Source organism: Oncorhynchus clarkii, chromosome 22 (assembly GCF_045791955.1).
Source record: "Oncorhynchus clarkii lewisi isolate Uvic-CL-2024 chromosome 22, UVic_Ocla_1.0, whole genome shotgun sequence".
NCBI lineage: Eukaryota > Metazoa > Chordata > Actinopteri > Salmoniformes > Salmonidae > Oncorhynchus > Oncorhynchus clarkii.
The window spans coordinates 26,946,877-26,967,605 of NC_092168.1; the positions used below are offsets into that span (position 1 = coordinate 26,946,877).

At 41.1% G+C, this 20,729-nt stretch overlaps 1 protein-coding gene across 1 annotated transcript in view; it reads left to right on the forward strand.

Moving 5' to 3' along the window:
* LOC139380695 (F-box-like/WD repeat-containing protein TBL1X) overlaps window positions 1-20,132 on the forward strand; it is a 36,968-nt gene extending 16,836 nt beyond the window's left edge. Inside the window, exons 2-15 of the mRNA XM_071123630.1 lie at window positions 916-1,089; window positions 1,475-1,620; window positions 2,047-2,266; window positions 3,851-3,983; window positions 13,064-13,205; window positions 13,338-13,401; window positions 13,510-13,607; window positions 14,710-14,770; window positions 14,881-15,002; window positions 15,215-15,289; window positions 15,430-15,557; window positions 16,525-16,690; window positions 16,882-16,983; window positions 18,062-20,132. Of these exons, the coding sequence (XP_070979731.1) occupies window positions 1,032-1,089; window positions 1,475-1,620; window positions 2,047-2,266; window positions 3,851-3,983; window positions 13,064-13,205; window positions 13,338-13,401; window positions 13,510-13,607; window positions 14,710-14,770; window positions 14,881-15,002; window positions 15,215-15,289; window positions 15,430-15,557; window positions 16,525-16,690; window positions 16,882-16,983; window positions 18,062-18,088 (1,542 nt within the window). The 5' untranslated portion in view covers window positions 916-1,031 and the 3' untranslated portion in view covers window positions 18,089-20,132. The remainder of the gene's footprint in view (window positions 1-915; window positions 1,090-1,474; window positions 1,621-2,046; window positions 2,267-3,850; window positions 3,984-13,063; window positions 13,206-13,337; window positions 13,402-13,509; window positions 13,608-14,709; window positions 14,771-14,880; window positions 15,003-15,214; window positions 15,290-15,429; window positions 15,558-16,524; window positions 16,691-16,881; window positions 16,984-18,061) is intronic.
* Window positions 20,133-20,729: the final 597 nt, after the last annotated feature.

The window sequence follows — 20,729 nt, forward strand, 5'->3', positions numbered from 1 at the left end:
AGGCTTTGATACAAAATAATGTTTACTTGGTTGCACCTTCAGTTTCAGAATTCTCTCTCTCAATTACAAAAGTAAAGTCCCAGTCTCACATTCGTATTTCCTTCCCTATTATGCACAATATAATGTGTACTGCCAATTCATTAATATATTGTTGGAAAATGATGAATCATTCCATTGTAGCGAAGCCCTCATTAGCCTGAAGGCTAGCTCATTAGTGGGAACAATAACTCAATTGCTGTGATTCTAAAGGCTTCTGTTTTTATGTTGTTTTTCTTCAGCTCCCAGTAGTTTTGAAAGAATGCCAAGTTGAACTGTTCACGTCGGTGCCAATAAAGTGTTATCTGACAAAGAGAGAATGATGCGAAAGTCCCCCAACTTTACCAGTAATTATCCTTACGCCATGTGCTAAGCTCTCTACAGTTTACTAGATAACGGCAGTAGGCATTCAATGCCCTGTAATGCGTTATTAGGCTTCTATCCATCTAGATCAGTGGCCAGGTCACTAATGGAATTGGACGCCGCAGTCATGTCACAATAGAGAGATGGGGGAATACTTGGCCTGTGCAGTGGAGATGGATTCGCTGGCTAAGTGACCCGGTCATTGCCATTCTCAGTGGGTCGAAAAGTGCACCCAATGGGCAAATGGGGGCCCACACTAATGGAGGGAGTTAGTTGGGTTTTCCTTTGTGTGTGCGCTTCTAACCATGGACAGAGACACATTTATGTTCTTGCTTTATCTCTGTATGTGATGACAAGGTAGCTGTCAAGTCATTTGGTTATGATGATTGGGGACCTACCAAGAAAAACGGTAACCTACATTGTCCCACTCGTTGGGAAGCTTGTTGTCTTCTGAAATTATGTAGCTAGCTGTGTAATGAATCTAAAACTCAATGTCTTCCTCTCTCTCTTCCCTAGACTGAGTCCATCTTTACTACGTACAGTACCTCCTCCATCGAGGTGGGCTAAGATACAGTACCTCCTCCATCGAGGTGGGCTAAGATACAGTACCTCCTCCATCGAGGTGGGCTAAGATGAGTATAACCAGTGATGAAGTTAACTTCTTGGTCTACAGATATCTTCAGGAGTCAGGTATGTATGACTGCCAAACTTCCTGGAACACACTGTCTGTCTGTGCCTGTCTGCCTGTATGTCGGTGTCTGTCTCTCATGCCATTCATGCTAACCTGTATTTCACAGGTTGAATGAATTATTGAGTTCCTAGCCGCTGTATTTTATTACTCTTTTGTTGGGGCTTTCTTTGAAGCCCGTCATTGGTGTAACGCATGATAGCTCTGGCATTTCAAAATATATCGCACTGAAAAAGTATACTTGGTACGGATAATTGACTCGCTCCGCTGTCTGCGTTCACTTGTATAAAAAGTGTAGATATGTTTGTATAGGAGTAAGAGGTTTGTGTTGCAGGGTCTCTGGTGTTGTCATTGTACTGACTATGTTCTCTGTGTGTTCGTTTCCAGGTTTCTCCCACTCAGCGTTCACCTTTGGAATTGAGAGCCACATCAGCCAGTCCAACATCAATGGAACACTAGTGCCCCCTGCTGCCCTCATCTCCATCCTGCAGAAAGGCCTCCAGTATGTGGAGGCAGAGATCAGCATCAATGAGGTGAGGCCAGCTGCTCCAGTCCAGGCTGCTGTCTAGTGCTGCCTTGGGACACATTCATTAGTGCACACCGTAGCAAAATGTTTTGCAACAGAACACAAAAATGTGTTTTTTTATTGTAAAAGTCCACATAGTTCCTCCCTGTTTCAATCTGTTTTCTATTGTTTGGTGCCTAGAGAATACAACCTTGGACTACCACTGTCAGAACAAACACACACTCTCCATATAAATCAATGGGGTTATATAAGACTGCCTTCACTAATATAGTGAAGTACAGTGAAGTAAATTGATCAAAATCATAAATTGTTAACAATACAAAAATAAATACAAAAATCAATACACTATTGTACTTTATAAATTAAAACAAATTATATCCCACCTTTAATGAAATATGGTGTAACCCTGGCATGTTTGGCGTTATGTTGGCAGGATGGCACACTGTTTGATGGGCGGCCCATCGAGTCTCTGTCACTCATCGACGCGGTGATGCCGGACGTGGTACAGACGCGGCAGCAGGCCTTCCGCGACATGCTAGCCCAGCAACAGGCGGCCGGCAGCATGGCAGTTGTTGCCGCTAGCAACCAACTTAATGCAACAAAGAACGGAGAGGCCACCGTGAACGGGGAGGAAAACGGAACACACACCATCTGTAAGAATTACTTCCTCTCTGACCCATTTAGCTGTTGCTAGTTGGTATTTTCGTGTTGTAACTTAGCAAATAATATTTTCCTACATTATCTCGATACTTACTATGTGAGACAGCTGAATCTCCATAAATCAGCAAACCCAAGCATGATCAACACCACATTGGTTTATTTGAGCACAGTACTAGTACAGCTTTAAGTGTGTGTGTGTGTGTGTGGGGGGGGGGGGTTACTTCAGAACAGTGTGGTTTTCACCAAATGTGAGGTCATTAGTGACATGGCATTGAGTGTTGGTGAATTTGACCCTGCCTGCATTTACCTTTTATTGTGCCTCCCTAACTGTTCAGATGCTTGTAGAGTTCAGCCAGTGAAACCAGAGAGGTGTGGGTCAGGTGATGCATTAGACTAGGGAGAAGCGGATTTTGTGGATGTTTGTCAGCCGATCCCACTGGAGTTAAAGTCTAATGTGTGGGTGAGTGGCAAAGCATCAGGAAAGACTATCTTACTGTAAATAATGATTACTTGTGCCATGGAAATTCAGTGCTGAGAGAGATTGGGTAATTTCTTCAAACAATCATCTTTATTTAATATCGATTTAATTATTGCAATAATTAAAGACACTAACAGGACAGACATTTCTTCCTATTAAGTATTAATTGCTAACTACTAATATCAAACAAATCAGGTAAATATGTAATTTTTCTTTCACACTTGTCTGAACAGACAGGGATGCTGCAGGCCCTTAGGATTGCGCTGCAGCCCCTTAGGATTGCGCTGCAGGCCCTTAGGATTGCGCTGCAGGCCCTTAGGATTGCGCTGCAGGCCCTTAGGATTGCGCTGCAGGCCCTTAGGATTTGGCTGCAGGCCCTTAGGATTGCGCTGCAGGCCCTTAGGATTGCGCTGCAGCCCCTTAGGATTGCGCTGCAGGCCCTTAGGATTGCGCTGCAGGCCCTTAGGATTGCGCTGCAGGCCCTTAGGATTGCGCTGCAGGCCCTTAGGATTGCGCTGCAGGCCCTTAGGATTGCCCTGCAGGCCCTTAGGATTGCGCTGCTTGCCCTTAGGATTGCGCTGCAGGCCCTTAGGATTGCGCTGCAGCCCCTTAGGATTGCACTGCAGCAAAAACATGTCTGGAAGAAAAACACATTTTATCAATACTGCTGGCAGGATACGAAGATGATTACTGGATTAGCTCTTAGTTCATCTCCCCGAATAGTTGTGCTTTGACGCCGCACAGATTGCTCCCTCTGATTCTTTTGGGTCAACAAGTATGTATGATGCGGTAATTGAAAATCTTAGATAACACGGTTATTTAAAAATCTCACACTCTTCTTTTTGAAGGCAATGTTTTAGAACTAGCCTAATTAAAATGATTTGATCTTGAATGGTTATGATTTTGAAAGGTGAGAGGTTAAACATCTCAAATGTTTGTCACATACGCACTTAATAGATAGTTTGTTTTTGAAGCTGAATATGGCACTAGAATAGAAAAGCTGAAAATATGGTTCCATTTCCATGTGATATTCTGAATAGTACAGTAGGTACTGGGAGTTGTATGTGTCTAACAGAGGGTGGGTTTGATCTGATTACAGATAACCAGAGCGAGCCCATGGAGATGGATGTGGACGTGGAGATCCCAGCTAGCAAGGCCACGGTCCTCCGAGGCCATGAGTCAGAGGTGTTCATCTGTGCCTGGAACCCTGTCAGCGACCTGCTGGCCTCTGGGTGAGTCTCACTGGGATGGGTCAGGGGTGGGTGTATGGCTGGGCGATATGGCCTAAAAATATATATAATAATAAATAAAAAATTATTCTAATTTATGGGCGATTCACTATCTATATACAGTTGAAGTCGGAAGTTTACATACAGTTTAGCCAAATACATTTAAACTCAGTTTTTCACAATTCCTGACATTTAATCCTAGTAAAAATTCCCTCTCTTAGGTCAGTTAGGATCACCACTTTATTTTAAGAATGTGAAATGCCAGAATAATAGAGAGAATGATTTATTTCAGCTTTTATTTCTTTCATCACATTCCAGAAGTTTACATACACTCAATTAGTATTTGGTAGCATTGCCTTTAAATTGTTTAATTTGGGTCAAACGTGTGGCCTCCTTGCTCGCACACGCTTTTTCAGTTCTGCCCACAAATGTTCAATAGGCTTGAGGTCAGGGCTTTGTGATGGCCACTCCAATACCTTGACTTAGTTGTCCTTAAACCATTTTGCCACACCTTTGGAAGTATGCTTGGGGTCATTGTCCAGTTGGAAGACCCATTTGCGACCAAGCTTGAACTTTAACTGATGTCTTGAGATGTTGCTTCAATATATCCACATAATTTTACTTCCCTCATGATGCCATCTATTTTGTGAAGTGCACCCTCCTCCAGACCCTCCTGCAGCAAAGCACACCCACAACATGTTGCTGCCACCCCCGTGCTTGAACGGTTGGGATGGTGTTCTTTGGCTTGCAAGCCTCCCCCTTTTTCCTCCAAACATAACGATGGTCATTATGGCCAAACAGTTGTATTTTTGTTTCATCAGACCAGAGGACATTTCTCCAAAATGTACGATCTTTGTCCCCATGTGCAGTTGCAAACTGTAGTCTGGCTTTTTTATGGCAGTTTGGAGCATTGGCTTCTTCCTTGCTGAGCGGCCTTTCAGGTTATGTTGATATAGGACTCGTTTTACTGTGGATGTAGATAATTTTGTACCTGTTTCCTCCAGCATCTTCACAAGGTTCTTTGCAGTTGTTCTGGGATTGATTTGCACTTTTCGCACCAAGTACGTTCATCTCTAGGAGACAGAATGCGTCTCCTTCCTGAGCGGTATGACGGCTGTGTGGTCCCATGGTGTTAATACTTGCGTACTATTGTTTGTACAGATGAACGTGGTATCTTCAGGCGTTTGGAAATTGCTCAGAAGGATGAATCTACAATTATTATTTTTTGGCTGATTTCTTTTGATTTTCCCATGATGTCAAGCAAAGAGGCACTGAGTTTGAAGTTAGGCCTTGAAATACATCCACAGGTACACCCCCAATTGACTCAAATGATGTCAATTAGCTTATCAGAAGCTTCTAAAGCCATGACATCATTTTCTGGAATTTTCCAAGCTGTTTAAAGGCACAGTCAACTTAATGTACGCAAACTTCTGACCCACTGGAATTGTGATACAGTGAAATAATATGTATTCAAACAATTGTTGAAAAAATTACTTGTGTCATGCCCACAGTAGATGTCCTAACCGACTTGCCAAAACTATAGTTTGTTTAATAAGAAATTTGTGGAGTGGTTGAAAAACTAGTTTTAATGACTCCAACCTAAGTGTATGTAAACTTCCGACTTCAACTGTACATTACCAATCAAAAGTTTGGAAACACATTCTCATTCAAGGGTGTTTCCTTATTTTTTGTATTTTCTACATTGTACAATAATAGTGAAGACATAAACTATGAAATAAACAAATATGGAATCATGTAAAATGATAGCTAGTCACACCAAAGAAGTGTTAAAAAAATCAAAATATATTTAAGATTCTTCAAAGTAGCCACCCTTTGCCTTGATGACAGCTTTGCACACTCTTGGCATTCTCTCAACCAACTTCACCTGGAATGCTTTTCCAACAGTCTTGAAGGAGTTCCCACATATGCTGAGCACTTGTTGACTGCTTTTCCTTCACTCTGCAGTCCAACTCATCCCACACCATCTCAATTGGATTTAGGTCGGGTGATTGTGGAGGCCAGGTCATCTGATGCAGCACTCCATCACTCTCCTTATTGGTAAAATAGCCCTTACACAGCCTGGAGATGTGTTGGGTAATTGTCCTGTTGAGAAACAAATTATAGTCCCACTAAGCGCAAACCTGATGGGATGGCGTATCGCTGCAGAATGCTGCGCTAGCCATACTGGTTAAGTGTGCCTTGAATTTGAAATAAATCACAGACAATGTCACCAGCAAAGGACCCCCACACCATCACACCTCCTTCTCCATGCTTCGCGGTGGAAACCACACATGTGGAAATTGCTCAGAAGGATGAATCTACAATTATTATTTTTTGGCTGATTTCTTTTGATTTTCCCATGATGTCAAGCAAAGAGGCACTGAGTTTGAAGTTAGGCCTTGAAATACATCCACAGGTACACCCCCAATTGACTCAAATGATGTCAATTAGCTTATCAGAAGCTTCTAAAGCCATGACATCATTTTCTGGAATTTTCCAAGCTGTTTAAAGGCACAGTCAACTTAATGTACGCAAACTTCTGACCCACTGGAATTGTGATACAGTGAAATAATATGTATTCAAACAATTGTTGAAAAAATTACTTGTGTCATGCCCACAGTAGATGTCCTAACCGACTTGCCAAAACTATAGTTTGTTTAATAAGAAATTTGTGGAGTGGTTGAAAAACTAGTTTTAATGACTCCAACCTAAGTGTATGTAAACTTCCGACTTCAACTGTACATTACCAATCAAAAGTTTGGAAACACATTCTCATTCAAGGGTGTTTCCTTATTTTTTGTATTTTCTACATTGTACAATAATAGTGAAGACATAAACTATGAAATAAACAAATATGGAATCATGTAAAATGATAGCTAGTCACACCAAAGAAGTGTTAAAAAAATCTAAATATATTTAAGATTCTTCAAAGTAGCCACCCTTTGCCTTGATGACAGCTTTGCACACTCTTGGCATTCTCTCAACCAACTTCACCTGGAATGCTTTTCCAACAGTCTTGAAGGAGTTCCCACATATGCTGAGCACTTGTTGACTGCTTTTCCTTCACTCTGCAGTCCAACTCATCCCACACCATCTCAATTGGATTTAGGTCGGGTGATTGTGGAGGCCAGGTCATCTGATGCAGCACTCCATCACTCTCCTTATTGGTAAAATAGCCCTTACACAGCCTGGAGATGTGTTGGGTAATTGTCCTGTTGAGAAACAAATTATAGTCCCACTAAGCGCAAACCTGATGGGATGGCGTATCGCTGCAGAATGCTGCGCTAGCCATACTGGTTAAGTGTGCCTTGAATTTGAAATAAATCACAGACAATGTCACCAGCAAAGGACCCCCACACCATCACACCTCCTTCTCCATGCTTCGCGGTGGAAACCACACATGTGGAAATTGCTCAGAAGGATGAATCTACAATTATTATTTTTTGGCTGATTTCTTTTGATTTTCCCATGATGTCAAGCAAAGAGGCACTGAGTTTGAAGTTAGGCCTTGAAATACATCCACAGGTACACCCCCAATTGACTCAAATGATGTCAATTAGCTTATCAGAAGCTTCTAAAGCCATGACATCATTTTCTGGAATTTTCCAAGCTGTTTAAAGGCACAGTCAACTTAATGTACGCAAACTTCTGACCCACTGGAATTGTGATACAGTGAAATAATATGTATTCAAACAATTGTTGAAAAAATTACTTGTGTCATGCCCACAGTAGATGTCCTAACCGACTTGCCAAAACTATAGTTTGTTTAATAAGAAATTTGTGGAGTGGTTGAAAAACTAGTTTTAATGACTCCAACCTAAGTGTATGTAAACTTCCGACTTCAACTGTACATTACCAATCAAAAGTTTGGAAACACATTCTCATTCAAGGGTGTTTCCTTATTTTTTGTATTTTCTACATTGTACAATAATAGTGAAGACATAAACTATGAAATAAACAAATATGGAATCATGTAAAATGATAGCTAGTCACACCAAAGAAGTGTTAAAAAAATCAAAATATATTTAAGATTCTTCAAAGTAGCCACCCTTTGCCTTGATGACAGCTTTGCACACTCTTGGCATTCTCTCAACCAACTTCACCTGGAATGCTTTTCCAACAGTCTTGAAGGAGTTCCCACATATGCTGAGCACTTGTTGACTGCTTTTCCTTCACTCTGCAGTCCAACTCATCCCACACCATCTCAATTGGATTTAGGTCGGGTGATTGTGGAGGCCAGGTCATCTGATGCAGCACTCCATCACTCTCCTTATTGGTAAAATAGCCCTTACACAGCCTGGAGATGTGTTGGGTAATTGTCCTGTTGAGAAACAAATTATAGTCCCACTAAGCGCAAACCTGATGGGATGGCGTATCGCTGCAGAATGCTGCGCTAGCCATACTGGTTAAGTGTGCCTTGAATTTGAAATAAATCACAGACAATGTCACCAGCAAAGGACCCCCACACCATCACACCTCCTTCTCCATGCTTCGCGGTGGAAACCACACATGTGGAAATTGCTCAGAAGGATGAATCTACAATTATTATTTTTTGGCTGATTTCTTTTGATTTTCCCATGATGTCAAGCAAAGAGGCACTGAGTTTGAAGTTAGGCCTTGAAATACATCCACAGGTACACCCCCAATTGACTCAAATGATGTCAATTAGCTTATCAGAAGCTTCTAAAGCCATGACATCATTTTCTGGAATTTTCCAAGCTGTTTAAAGGCACAGTCAACTTAATGTACGCAAACTTCTGACCCACTGGAATTGTGATACAGTGAAATAATATGTATTCAAACAATTGTTGAAAAAATTACTTGTGTCATGCCCACAGTAGATGTCCTAACCGACTTGCCAAAACTATAGTTTGTTTAATAAGAAATTTGTGGAGTGGTTGAAAAACTAGTTTTAATGACTCCAACCTAAGTGTATGTAAACTTCCGACTTCAACTGTACATTACCAATCAAAAGTTTGGAAACACATTCTCATTCAAGGGTGTTTCCTTATTTTTTGTATTTTCTACATTGTACAATAATAGTGAAGACATAAACTATGAAATAAACAAATATGGAATCATGTAAAATGATAGCTAGTCACACCAAAGAAGTGTTAAAAAAATCAAAATATATTTAAGATTCTTCAAAGTAGCCACCCTTTGCCTTGATGACAGCTTTGCACACTCTTGGCATTCTCTCAACCAACTTCACCTGGAATGCTTTTCCAACAGTCTTGAAGGAGTTCCCACATATGCTGAGCACTTGTTGACTGCTTTTCCTTCACTCTGCAGTCCAACTCATCCCACACCATCTCAATTGGATTTAGGTCGGGTGATTGTGGAGGCCAGGTCATCTGATGCAGCACTCCATCACTCTCCTTATTGGTAAAATAGCCCTTACACAGCCTGGAGATGTGTTGGGTAATTGTCCTGTTGAGAAACAAATTATAGTCCCACTAAGCGCAAACCTGATGGGATGGCGTATCGCTGCAGAATGCTGCGCTAGCCATACTGGTTAAGTGTGCCTTGAATTTGAAATAAATCACAGACAATGTCACCAGCAAAGGACCCCCACACCATCACACCTCCTTCTCCATGCTTCGCGGTGGAAACCACACATGTGGAGGTCATCCGTTCACCTCCTCTGCGTCTCACAAATACACGGCGGTTGGAACCAAAAATCTTATATTTGGACTCATCAGACCAAAGGACAGATTTCCACCGGTCTAATGTCCATTGCTCGTGTTTCTTGGTCCAAGCAAGTCGCTTTTTCTTATTAGTGTCCTTTAGTAGTGGTTCATTTGCAGCAATTCGACCACGAAGGCCTGATTCACTCAGTCTCCTCTGAACAGTTGCTGTTGAGATTAGAGGTCGATCGATTAATTGGAATGGCCGATTAATTAGGGCCGATTTCAAGTTTTCATAACAATCGGAAATCGGTCATTTATTTTAAATTTTTATACATTTTATTTAACTAGGCAAGTCAGTTAAGAACACATTCTTATGTTCAATGACTGCCTAGGAACTGTGGGTTAACTGCCTTGTTCAGGGGCAGAACAACAGATTTTCACCTTGTCAGCTCAGGGGTTCCAAACTTGCAACTGCACAGTTGACTAGTCCAACGCTCTAACCATTGCACTCCACGAGTAGCCTGCCTGTTACGTGAATGCAGTAGAAGCCAAGGTAAGTTGCTAGCTAGCATTAAACTTATCTTATAAAAAACAATCAATTATAATCACTAGTTATAACTACTACTCCAGTTTAGCAGGCAATATTAACCAGTTGAAATTGTGTCATTTCTCTTGCGTTCATTGCACGCAGAGTCAGGGTATATGCAACAGTTTGGGCTGTCTGGCTCATTGCGAACTAATTTGCCAGAATTTTACGTAATTATGACATACATTGAAGGTTGTGCAATGTAACAAGAATATTTAGACTTAGGGATGCCACCCGTTAGAAAAAATACGGAACGGTTCCGTATTTCACTGAAATAATAAACATTTGTTTTCGAATGGATAGTTTCCGGATTCGATCATATTAATGACCAAAGGCTCGTATTTCTGTGTGTTATTATGTTATAATTAAGTCTGATTTGATAAAGCAGTCTGACTGAGCGCAGGCCCGTGATCATTCATTCAAACAGCACTTTTGTGCGTTTTGTCAGCAGCTCTTCGCAAGCACAGTGCTGTTTATGACTTCAAGCCTATCAGCCTAATGGCTGGTGTAACCAATGTGAAATGGCTAGCTAGTTAGCTGGGTGTGCGCTAATACTGTTTCAAACGTCACTCGCTTTTAGATTTGGAGTAGTTATTCCCCTTGCGCTGCGGCTTTTGTGGAGCGATGGGTAACGATGCTTCGAGTGTGGCTGTTGTCGATGTGTTCCTGGTTCAAGCCCAGGTAGGGGCGAGGAGGGGGGAAGCTATACTGTTACACTGGCAATACTATAGTGCCTATAAGAACATCCAATAGTCAAAGGTATATGAAATACAAATGGTATAGAGAGAAATAGTCCTATAAATACTATACTAACTACAACCTAAAACCTCTTACCTTGGAATATTGAAGTCCCATGTTAAAAGGAACCACCAATTTTCATATGTTCTCATGTTCTGAGCAAGGAACTTAAACGTTAGCTTTTTTACATGGCACATATTACTTTCTTCTCCAACACTTTGTTTTTGCATTATTTAAATCAAATTGAACATGTTTCATTATTTATTTGAGGCTAAATTGATTTTATTTATGTTTTATATTAAGTTAAAATAAGTGTTAATTCAGTATTGTTGTAATTGTCATTATTACAAATTTAAAAATCGGCCGATTAATCGGTATCGGCTTTCTCGTTCCTCCAATAATCGGTATCGGCGTTGAAAAAGCATAATCGGTCGACCTCTAGTTGAGATGTTTGTTACTTGAACTCCGAAGCATTTATTTGGGCTACCATCTGAGGTGCAGTTAACTCAACTCAAATGAACTTATCCTTAGGAGCAGAGGTTACTCTGGGTCTTCCTTTCCTGTGGAAGTCCCCATTAGAGCCTGTTTCATCATAGCACTTGATGTTTTCTGCGACTGCACTTGAAGAAACTTTCAAAGTTCTCAAAATGTTCCAGGTTGACTGACCTTAATGTCTTGAAGTAATGATGGACTGTCGTTTTTTGTTGCTTATTTGAGCTGTTGCCATAATATGGACTTGGTCTTTTACTAAATAGGGCTATCTTCTGTATACCACCCCTACCTCATCACAACACAACAGATTGGCTCAAACGCATTAAGGAAAGAAATTCCACAAATTAACTTTTACATGGCACACCTGTTCATTGAATGCATTCCAGGTGACCTCATGAAGCTGGTCGAGAGAATGTGAAGTGTGCAAAGCTGTCATCAAGGCAAAGGGTGACTACTTTGAAGAGCCTCAAATATAAAATACATGTTAATTTGTTTAACACTTTTTTGATTACTACATGATTCCATATGTGTTTTTTCATATGTTTGATGTATTTGCTATAATTCTACAATGTAGAAAATAGTAGGTGTCCAAAATCTTGTGTGTGTATATATACTGTATGTGTGTAATATATATATATTGTGGTGTGTGTGTGTGTGTGTGTGTGTATATGTGTGTATGTATAAAACATGGTTTGACATTTTCTCAAAATAAGCTTTGTTGCACAAAATTAATAGTCAATACACTGCATTTCAAACAGTCTGGAATAATCTGATGAATTCGGGGCTTGTAAAATTATACCTAGACCAAATATAAGCCTTCAACCATAAGACCGACTAATTATTTTATCAAAATAGTGTCATCTGCTTTTTTTGCAATAATCACTGATCTGGCTTTCAAGTCTGTCTATGAATATATAACCAAAACCATGAAAACTAACACAGGTCTCTTAAACAATATTTCAGACCAGAACCCACTGCTAATTAGTAGCCAGCTAATGTTTATATTTCAAGTCTAGCCAACTTGGATATTTTTTGCCTGCTAACAAGGTACTGTAGAACAGTTGAACTGTTATGAATACACCCTCCTGGCCATCTGTAAAACTTATGAACTACAGCTGGTTCACTTTGTTTAGATGTTGAAATCAAGTGGCCTACATCAATAAAAAAAAAGTTTATTTCTCAGAATGAGAACAAGTCGCCAATTTTTATGCTCATGGCACATTTATAAAACAGACAGCTAGCATGTAACCATCTGAGGCTAAAATGCTGCTAGCAGTATGTGGTACCGCAATGCTGCACGCGACAAACTGAGCATCTATTTTCCACAATCATGTTCATTGATACTCCCGTCGAGTATGGTCTGCTCTGTTCTAAATTTCCGGAGTTGAAGACATAAAAAGAGTATCGTTACAAAGGTTAAGTTCTCCTCTATTACAGTAAATTAATGTCGAAACTGCTTGTTGTCATAGAGGAAAAAGTGATCTTTCATCTCTTTGTTTTGAGTGGCAGGGGGAGGGACTGGGTCAGTGCTGGGTTGAGCTTCTCTGGGACTTGGGAGGCTAGAGCGACACACACACACTGCCGCACACACACTATGTATTGCATTTTTCTTCTATATTCTATCTGTTTGTGTCTAGGTCGGGAGACTCGACAGCCCGGATCTGGAACCTTATTGAGAACAGTAACAGCAGCTCCACCCAGCTGGTGCTCAGACACTGCATCAGGGAGGGGGGCCAGGACGTCCCCAGCAACAAAGACGTCACCTCACTAGACTGGAATGTGAGTTCTCAGTGGTCCATTCCATCCACGTCTACTGTATCTATTCTTACTTGACTGAAATGGTCTGGAACAGAACATTAGAAGCCATCTACACTGAGGACAGTTCACTAACAGTTCTGTTTTACCCCACAGAGCGATGGGACACTCTTAGCAACCGGATCCTATGATGGATTTGCAAGAATATGGACAAAAGATGGTACGCTGAGTTTTGTAGCTTTTTAATTTAATAAAACAACCGTGCCCAATGCCCATTCTGAATCATACTGTTATCTGTGCAAATGCATTAAACTCTTGTCTTTCACAGGTAATCTGGCGAGCACCTTGGGCCAACATAAAGGACCCATATTTGCACTGAAGTGGAACAAGAAAGGGAACTGTATCCTCAGTGCTGGTGTAGATAAGGTATTTTTGATTGAATGCATCATGTCACTCATGTAGCAATCAATTAATATTAGTTCAAGAATGCTGACTGAATTTTTTTGTATAGCGCCCAACAAGGTTCCTTCAAATGTCTTTGGGCACTGAGCAAATTTCAGTTCTGATGAGAGCTAACTTGAACGTTGTGAAAATTCTGTGCGCGTGAACCCTGAGGCTGTACCCACTGTAATTTACTGTTTTAACAGTGACCAAGTAGACTACTGTGGCTATTTGATCATAATGTAGTCCTACCAGAGTGGCCTACCATTAAACAATGGAAAAAAATGCATCCCATAACATTTTAACATGGAAATAGCTGTTCTATCGTTCAGCCTACAGTAGCAGCCAATGTGTGGTGTTCAACGTAGGCCTACATTTCATGAGACTTTTGAAAAAAACATACAGGGCTTAACATTAACCTTTTTATCCACTTGTCCTTCAGACAAGGAGGTGACAACATTTTGTTGTGTTTGTTGTGTTTGATACAAGAAACCACTTTACAAAATAAAATGCATTATTATTCCCATACCATTATTAGAGAGATAACAGACAAATGCTGCTACCCTCTGCCTATTGGTTACTTAGCTTATTTAAGCCTGTCTCAAAATACAACACTGCCCCTTTTAAGAGATATAAAAAGGCTCTTTACCTGAATCGCTTTTCTACGATGGCTAGAAATGTTAACGCTGTGTGCTCTTGTAGGAAGCAACCACTCCCACATTTCTTACTACAAATGAGCTATAACTGGACTAATAACTCACCAACCAGCAAAAAATATTTTGCATAGTTTGTTTTTCATACCAAGTCTTGCGAAGTTTGTTTTGTTTCGGTACGTTGCATTGAAAGTGGCTAGTATTGATTTGGTTCGATCACAATTCCGACAGTAAAGGAAACATTGATAGTGTTAACTAACGGGGAAAACTCAAGAAGGTTTAGTGAAGTTCAATCTCATGCTTCTATGCACAGGCTGATATTTCTTCTGCGCGACAGTCCCGGGGTAACTACGTGCACAGCTTAGAGGGAACATTGCCGCCCAATTGTCAAGAGTTTGTACTGCATTTTCTATGTATCTATTGTCATTTTCCAGACGACAATCATTTGGGACGCACACACAGGAGAGGCTAAGCAGCAGTTCCCCTTCCACTCAGGTAAGCCCCCTGTGTCCCGAACAGAAAGATGTAGGACTTCAGCTTCCCGGCTGATGTGAGTTAACCCTTTGCGAACCCTCCTGTCCCTGTGTGTTGCCTCCTACCCACAGCTCCAGCCCTGGACGTGGACTGGCAAAACAACACAACATTTGCCTCCTGCAGCACAGACATGTGCATCCACGTGTGTCGACTGGGCAGCGACCGGCCGCTCAAGACCTACCAGGGCCACACGGTAAACAAACACACAGCGTCTGTGTTCTAACCTCTACATCTCACACTACTGAGGACATAGTCAGACTTAGGATTTCTCTACTGAATGTGTTTTCCCCAACTTTTGTACTTCTGCAAAGTAAACAAGATTATTTTGTGACTAGTGGTAGGAAGAGCAGGATGTCTTGTGTTGGTCCTCTGAGTCTACATGATATCTGCCCATGTGTGTTTCAGAATGAAGTCAACGCTATTAAGTGGGACCCGTCAGGGATGCTACTAGCCTCCTGCTCTGATGACATGACTTTAAAGGTAATGCCAGTGCTGCTACTTCAGGCAAGATTCTGGACACACAATGAATTCCACCTCTTTCCTATGACCATGATCTATATGTCAATATAAGAATGTAATGATTACATAGTGAGTTTAAAGTGTGCTGTGCTCTTCCCCAGATCTGGAGTATGAAGCAGGACTCATGTGTCCATGATCTCCAGGCCCACAGTAAAGAGATCTACACTATCAAGTGGAGCCCCACCGGCCCAGGCACCAGCAACCCCAACGCCAACATCATGCTGGCTAGGTGGGACACACACACACAGCTCCTAAGCTTGTTTTGGGACAACGTTGTGATTTATTAGTTGAAAATGGGCAGTGTGTGTGCCAGTGAAAGGGTCTCTTGTCAAAAAGTGTCCCAGACATCCTCCCAGGTCTAATAACTGTCAGTCGTTGAGGGACATAAAGCCGATGACCCAGACATGAATGCATGTGTAAATGTTACAGTTCAAATAGCAGAGGTATTTACAACCTGTACTGGCATCCCCTGGGATGGGTCTATATTTCATTCTTGATGTAAAACTGCCATTAATGCTATGACTTGTGAGGAACTTGATAGTTATCTGAGGTAAATGCGGCTATTGTACACCGAGAAACAGCTCCTGTCTGATCCTGTGATTTATTTGGTTCTTTCCGAACTTCTTTTTTAATTTAGTTTTTATCTCCATCTTTTCCTTTGTCTTTGTAAAGTGAGATTTGCAACCTAGCCAGGTTGACTTACACTACCTAATAATAACATTTTGATGAGAAAGTGTTAATGAAAGTCTGCTTCTCTTTTCATTAACACTTGCTTTCAACCGTGTCTCTCCTTTTGTGGTGACAGATATTCACACCATCACCATTTCACTGATCTTACAAAATCACACATCTTGTTTTGGCTCTGTGAATCAGCATTTTGAAATAGAATTTGTGTCGACCACCAAAGCAAACTTATTGACATGTTTCTTACATTTCATATCCTTCTTTCCATGTAGTGTTGTTGTCAATCTAAAGCTGGAAAAACTACCCGGCTGCTACTTTGTCATTAAGGTGTTAAATCGCCTGTCAAACCCTGTAAATTAACATTCGTAAGGAAAGACCAATGATGGCTTATTGATATTAACATAAACTTAAAGTTAGAGCTTTCATGTATTTCAGTTACAGTATGTCTTTGCATGTTGTAGATGGCAGTTAGTAGATGGAGAACTGACCATGTGCTATGTTGTACCCCTTAGTGCCTCGTTTGACTCAACTGTGCGTCTGTGGGATGTGGAGCGAGGTGTGTGTATCCACACCCTGACCAAACACCAGGAACCCGTCTACAGTGTGGCCTTCAGCCCTGACGGGAAGCACTTGGCCAGCGGCTCCTTCGACAAGTGTGTCCACATCTGGAACACCATGGTGAGTCACCCAGGAGATTATAACAGCTTAAAACAGGTTATAGCAGCTTACAACAGTTAGTTACTTGGTCATGGAAAACCCCTGGCCCCAATGCATTACCCAGACAGTGAGATCAGTGATGTTGTAAGGTCGAGGAGGCAACTATGGCCATCTAGCAGTCCTCACCAGAGTTGGTTGTGTTGTGGTTGCAGACTGGAGCCTTGGTGCATAGCTACAGGGGGACCGGAGGGATTTTCGAGGTGTGCTGGAACAGCACAGGAGACAAAGTTGGTGCTAGCGCTTCAGATGGATCAGTAAGTTGTCATATTTTAGTTGAGTTGGATTATAATTTGTGTTTCAAGCTGTATATCATTTGTAATGATCTGTTTTATTTCATTTATGCAAGCACTGTTTATTTTATTTCACCTTTATTTAACCAGGTAGGCAAGTTGAGAACAAGTTCTCATTTACAATTGTGACCTGGCCAAGATAAAGCAAAGCAGTTCGACACATACAACGACACAGAGTTACACATGGAGTAAAACAAACATACAGTCAATAATACAGTATAAACAAGTCTATATACGATGTGAGCAAATGAGGTGAGATAAGGGAGGTAAAGGCAAAAAAAGGCCATGGTGGCAAAGTAAATACAATATAGCAAGTAAAACACTGGAATGGTAGATTTGCAGTAGAAGAATGTGCAAAGTAGATATAAAAATAATGGGGTGCAAAGGAGCAAAATAAAAATAAATACAAAAATGAGCAAAATAAATAAATAAATAAATAAAATAAATACAGTAGGGAAAGAGGTAGTTGTTTGGGCTAAATTATATGTGGGCTATGTACAGGTGCAGTAATCTGTGAGCTGCTCTGTCAATCACACGTTTCTAGATGTTAAAGGGATACTTCGGGATTTTGGCAATGAGGCTCTTTATCTACTTCCCCAGAGTCAGATTAACTTGTGGATACCATTTTATGTCTCTTGTGTCCAGTATGAAGGAAGTTAAAGTTCGTTTCGTGAGCCAATGCTAACTAGCGTTAGCGCAATTACTGGAAGTCTATGAGCATCTACTAGCATTCTAGCAGATACCCATAGACTTCCAGTCATTGTGCTAACAGTAGTTAGCAATTGTGCTAGCACCAGTTAGCAACTTCCTTTAAACTGTACGCAGAGACATCAAAATGGTATCTACGAGTTCATCTGACTGGGGAAGTAGATAAATTGCCTCATTTGCAAAATCCCAAAGTATCCCTTTTAACCAAAGTGAATAAAAGCTAAGCCCCTAATGCTTTAGTCTCGGGACCAATGCTTTCAGAAGTGCATGGAGAGGAACCAAAATAATCCGAAGCATAATATGTATTATTAATCATGTTATCTTTGCCCTCCAGGTATGTGTTCTTGATCTCAGAAAATAGCATCCTGGCAGTGACTTTGAAGTTGGACCCTGCCATCAGCAAACACTCTCATAGCTCAAAGCAGGCCTGGCAACATGGAGGACATCCTCATAGGGCGGACACAGGAGACATTTTAACAACCACAAACTACTTAATGGCAGAGGCAATCCTCAGTTTGTGGATTTGTGTCTCCTGTTTAAGACCACAAAGAACATTTCCTGGGTTAATTAACATACTGGACGAAATCCATTTTTTTTTGTTCAGCCATGTTTTAAAAGGTGCCTAAAAGGTGCCCTGCTGTTATCTGGCTAGGGTCTGAATCATGAGGAAGAGGATTTGAATAGGAAGAGGTGTGAGGAGAGACAGACCGGTGTTTTGGGTGTGTTTGACATGAAATTGTGAGAGAAAGGTTGTGTTTTAGAACCTATCTAAGCACATGTTAGCCCTATGGTGTCCTGAGTTGAGAAACAATATGGGAGACATGAGGAGAGTGACATTGTTATTGCTGCACTGGCATTCTCAAATTATGTGATGTTTAAATTGTCCTCAGTGGAGAATAGTTCCTGTTTAAACAGTACTTCTTGCAGGTTTTTCACAAACAGACTTCTGAAAGTCCGAGTTAAAAAAGGTGCCGCTATGCGGTAGTTCTGTGCTCGCATTTAATAACATCAAGGTCAACCAAAATCACCAAACTGCCAAGTTTAACTTCTCTAAGTTTGAATGACATTTAATTCACTTTAAAAATAAAATATGCAAAAAGCGTGGTTTATAAGCATATATTCTCCCCTCTGGATGTACATTTAATGAATGTAAAGATATGTAAATTAGAAAAATACACAGACTTATATACTGTGTATATATGTTTATATTCAGTACACTTTAACGTAATCTTCTAGACGCTCAATACTGGCTTGAGCTATCCCATCTTTTCTTGGCTGATACTCGGTTACAAGACCCTGATTCAATTTAATGCACGTCAGATAGATGTTTCTTTTGTTACCATGTATGTTATTTTATTCTGACAATTATGTGTGTATCAGGTTGGTGTGTTAAGTCAGGTGGTGCTGAAGTGGACTGTAGTCATTTCACTGATGGCTCTTTACACTTTAAGCCATGGAGATCTGTGCCTCAACGTAACTGAATGGACCATGGGTAATGATGAATGGGATAAAGATGGGATGTTACATTCTGTAGGCTCTACCTGTTTTGTCGGGGTTACCCCTGGCTCAGGTCTGGGATGTGAAACAGGACCTGTCTGTATTCAGCCCTAATGACAACCATTGAAATGGAAATCAGAACAGACAGAGAGCATGCTGATTGAGAAGGAGAGGATGCTGTGAACATTTGTATTGTGTTGTCTTAATGTTGCTTTAGTAGCAGTGTCATCACTAGTCATCTACTGAGCTTTTCTTACAGTACTCCTTTGTTTGGCAGGGTGATCGTTCTGGTGGAAACCCAAGTTACACGCTGACTGATCAACCAGGCTCTGATTGGTCAAATGGAAGTCCTACTGTAGCTTCTAAGCTGTGATTGGTTGAGTTGGGTTGAGGTCCCGACATTGCCACCGCCTGATCTAATTGGTCAGATTGGACTTATTTGACTTGCCTGTATGATGGATTTAGCTTTGTGTGCAGTATGTCTACTTGTACTTATCGTGGTCTAACGTGACAGTCTTTTCAAACTAACAAGCCACCAATTTGAGAATGCCTTTTTTTTCTGGTCCATTCTTTCAGTCAAGCTCATTTTCAGAAGGTAGGCTCAGCTTTTGTTTGGATTTGTGCTGAAAGAGGAAGGCCAGCATTTTATTTCAATTTTTTATATATATAAATAATCCGGCGTTAATGTTTTTTTGCTGAGAGCCAATATTGTCTGTGTCAGACTGAGAATCGGGCTATGGTTGGTGGCCATCTTGGCATGTTGAGAAGCCCAGTGTGGAATAAAATGCTGTGACTGACAGCGATCTCTCTCCTACCCCAGTCTAGGATATGGTCATCTGTTTCCAAGACTAAACAATGAATTCACACTCAATGTCTCAAATAAATCACTCTATTTTGATATGAGAAAACACTGCGTCCGTTTCTTGTATTGTTGTGTTTGTCACTTATGCAGCATAATGTATAGCATTACTATGATCATGTGCATAATGATGAAGTAGACACTTAGTGTAGCACTGTAGGAGATATTTAATGTTATCATTTAACATTATCAAACTTGAAATTACAATGCACTGAAACCCTCCCTCTCATCCCGTCCGTTGTTGGAATGAGACCAAGGTGCAGCGTGGTAAGCGTACTTCTTTATTTTGATGAACACCAAAAAAACAACAAAAGATAAATGAACGTAAAGTTCTGCAGGCTATACAGCAACTAACAAAATCAAGATCCCACAAACTCAGGTGGAAAACAGGCTGCCTAAGTATGATCCCCAATCAGAGACAACGATGGCCTCTGATTGGGAACCATACCCGGCCAACAAAGAAATAGAACACATAGATTTGCCCACCCAAGTCACATCCTGACCTAACCCCCCCGCTCCCCATGACGCAGACCCCGCTCCGCATGAGGCTCTCCCCCCACTTCGGTGGTGCCTCTGGTGCGGGGATCGTCGCTGGGGACTCCAGACCGTAGATCACTGCTGGAGGAACCAAACCGCCGCAGGCTCC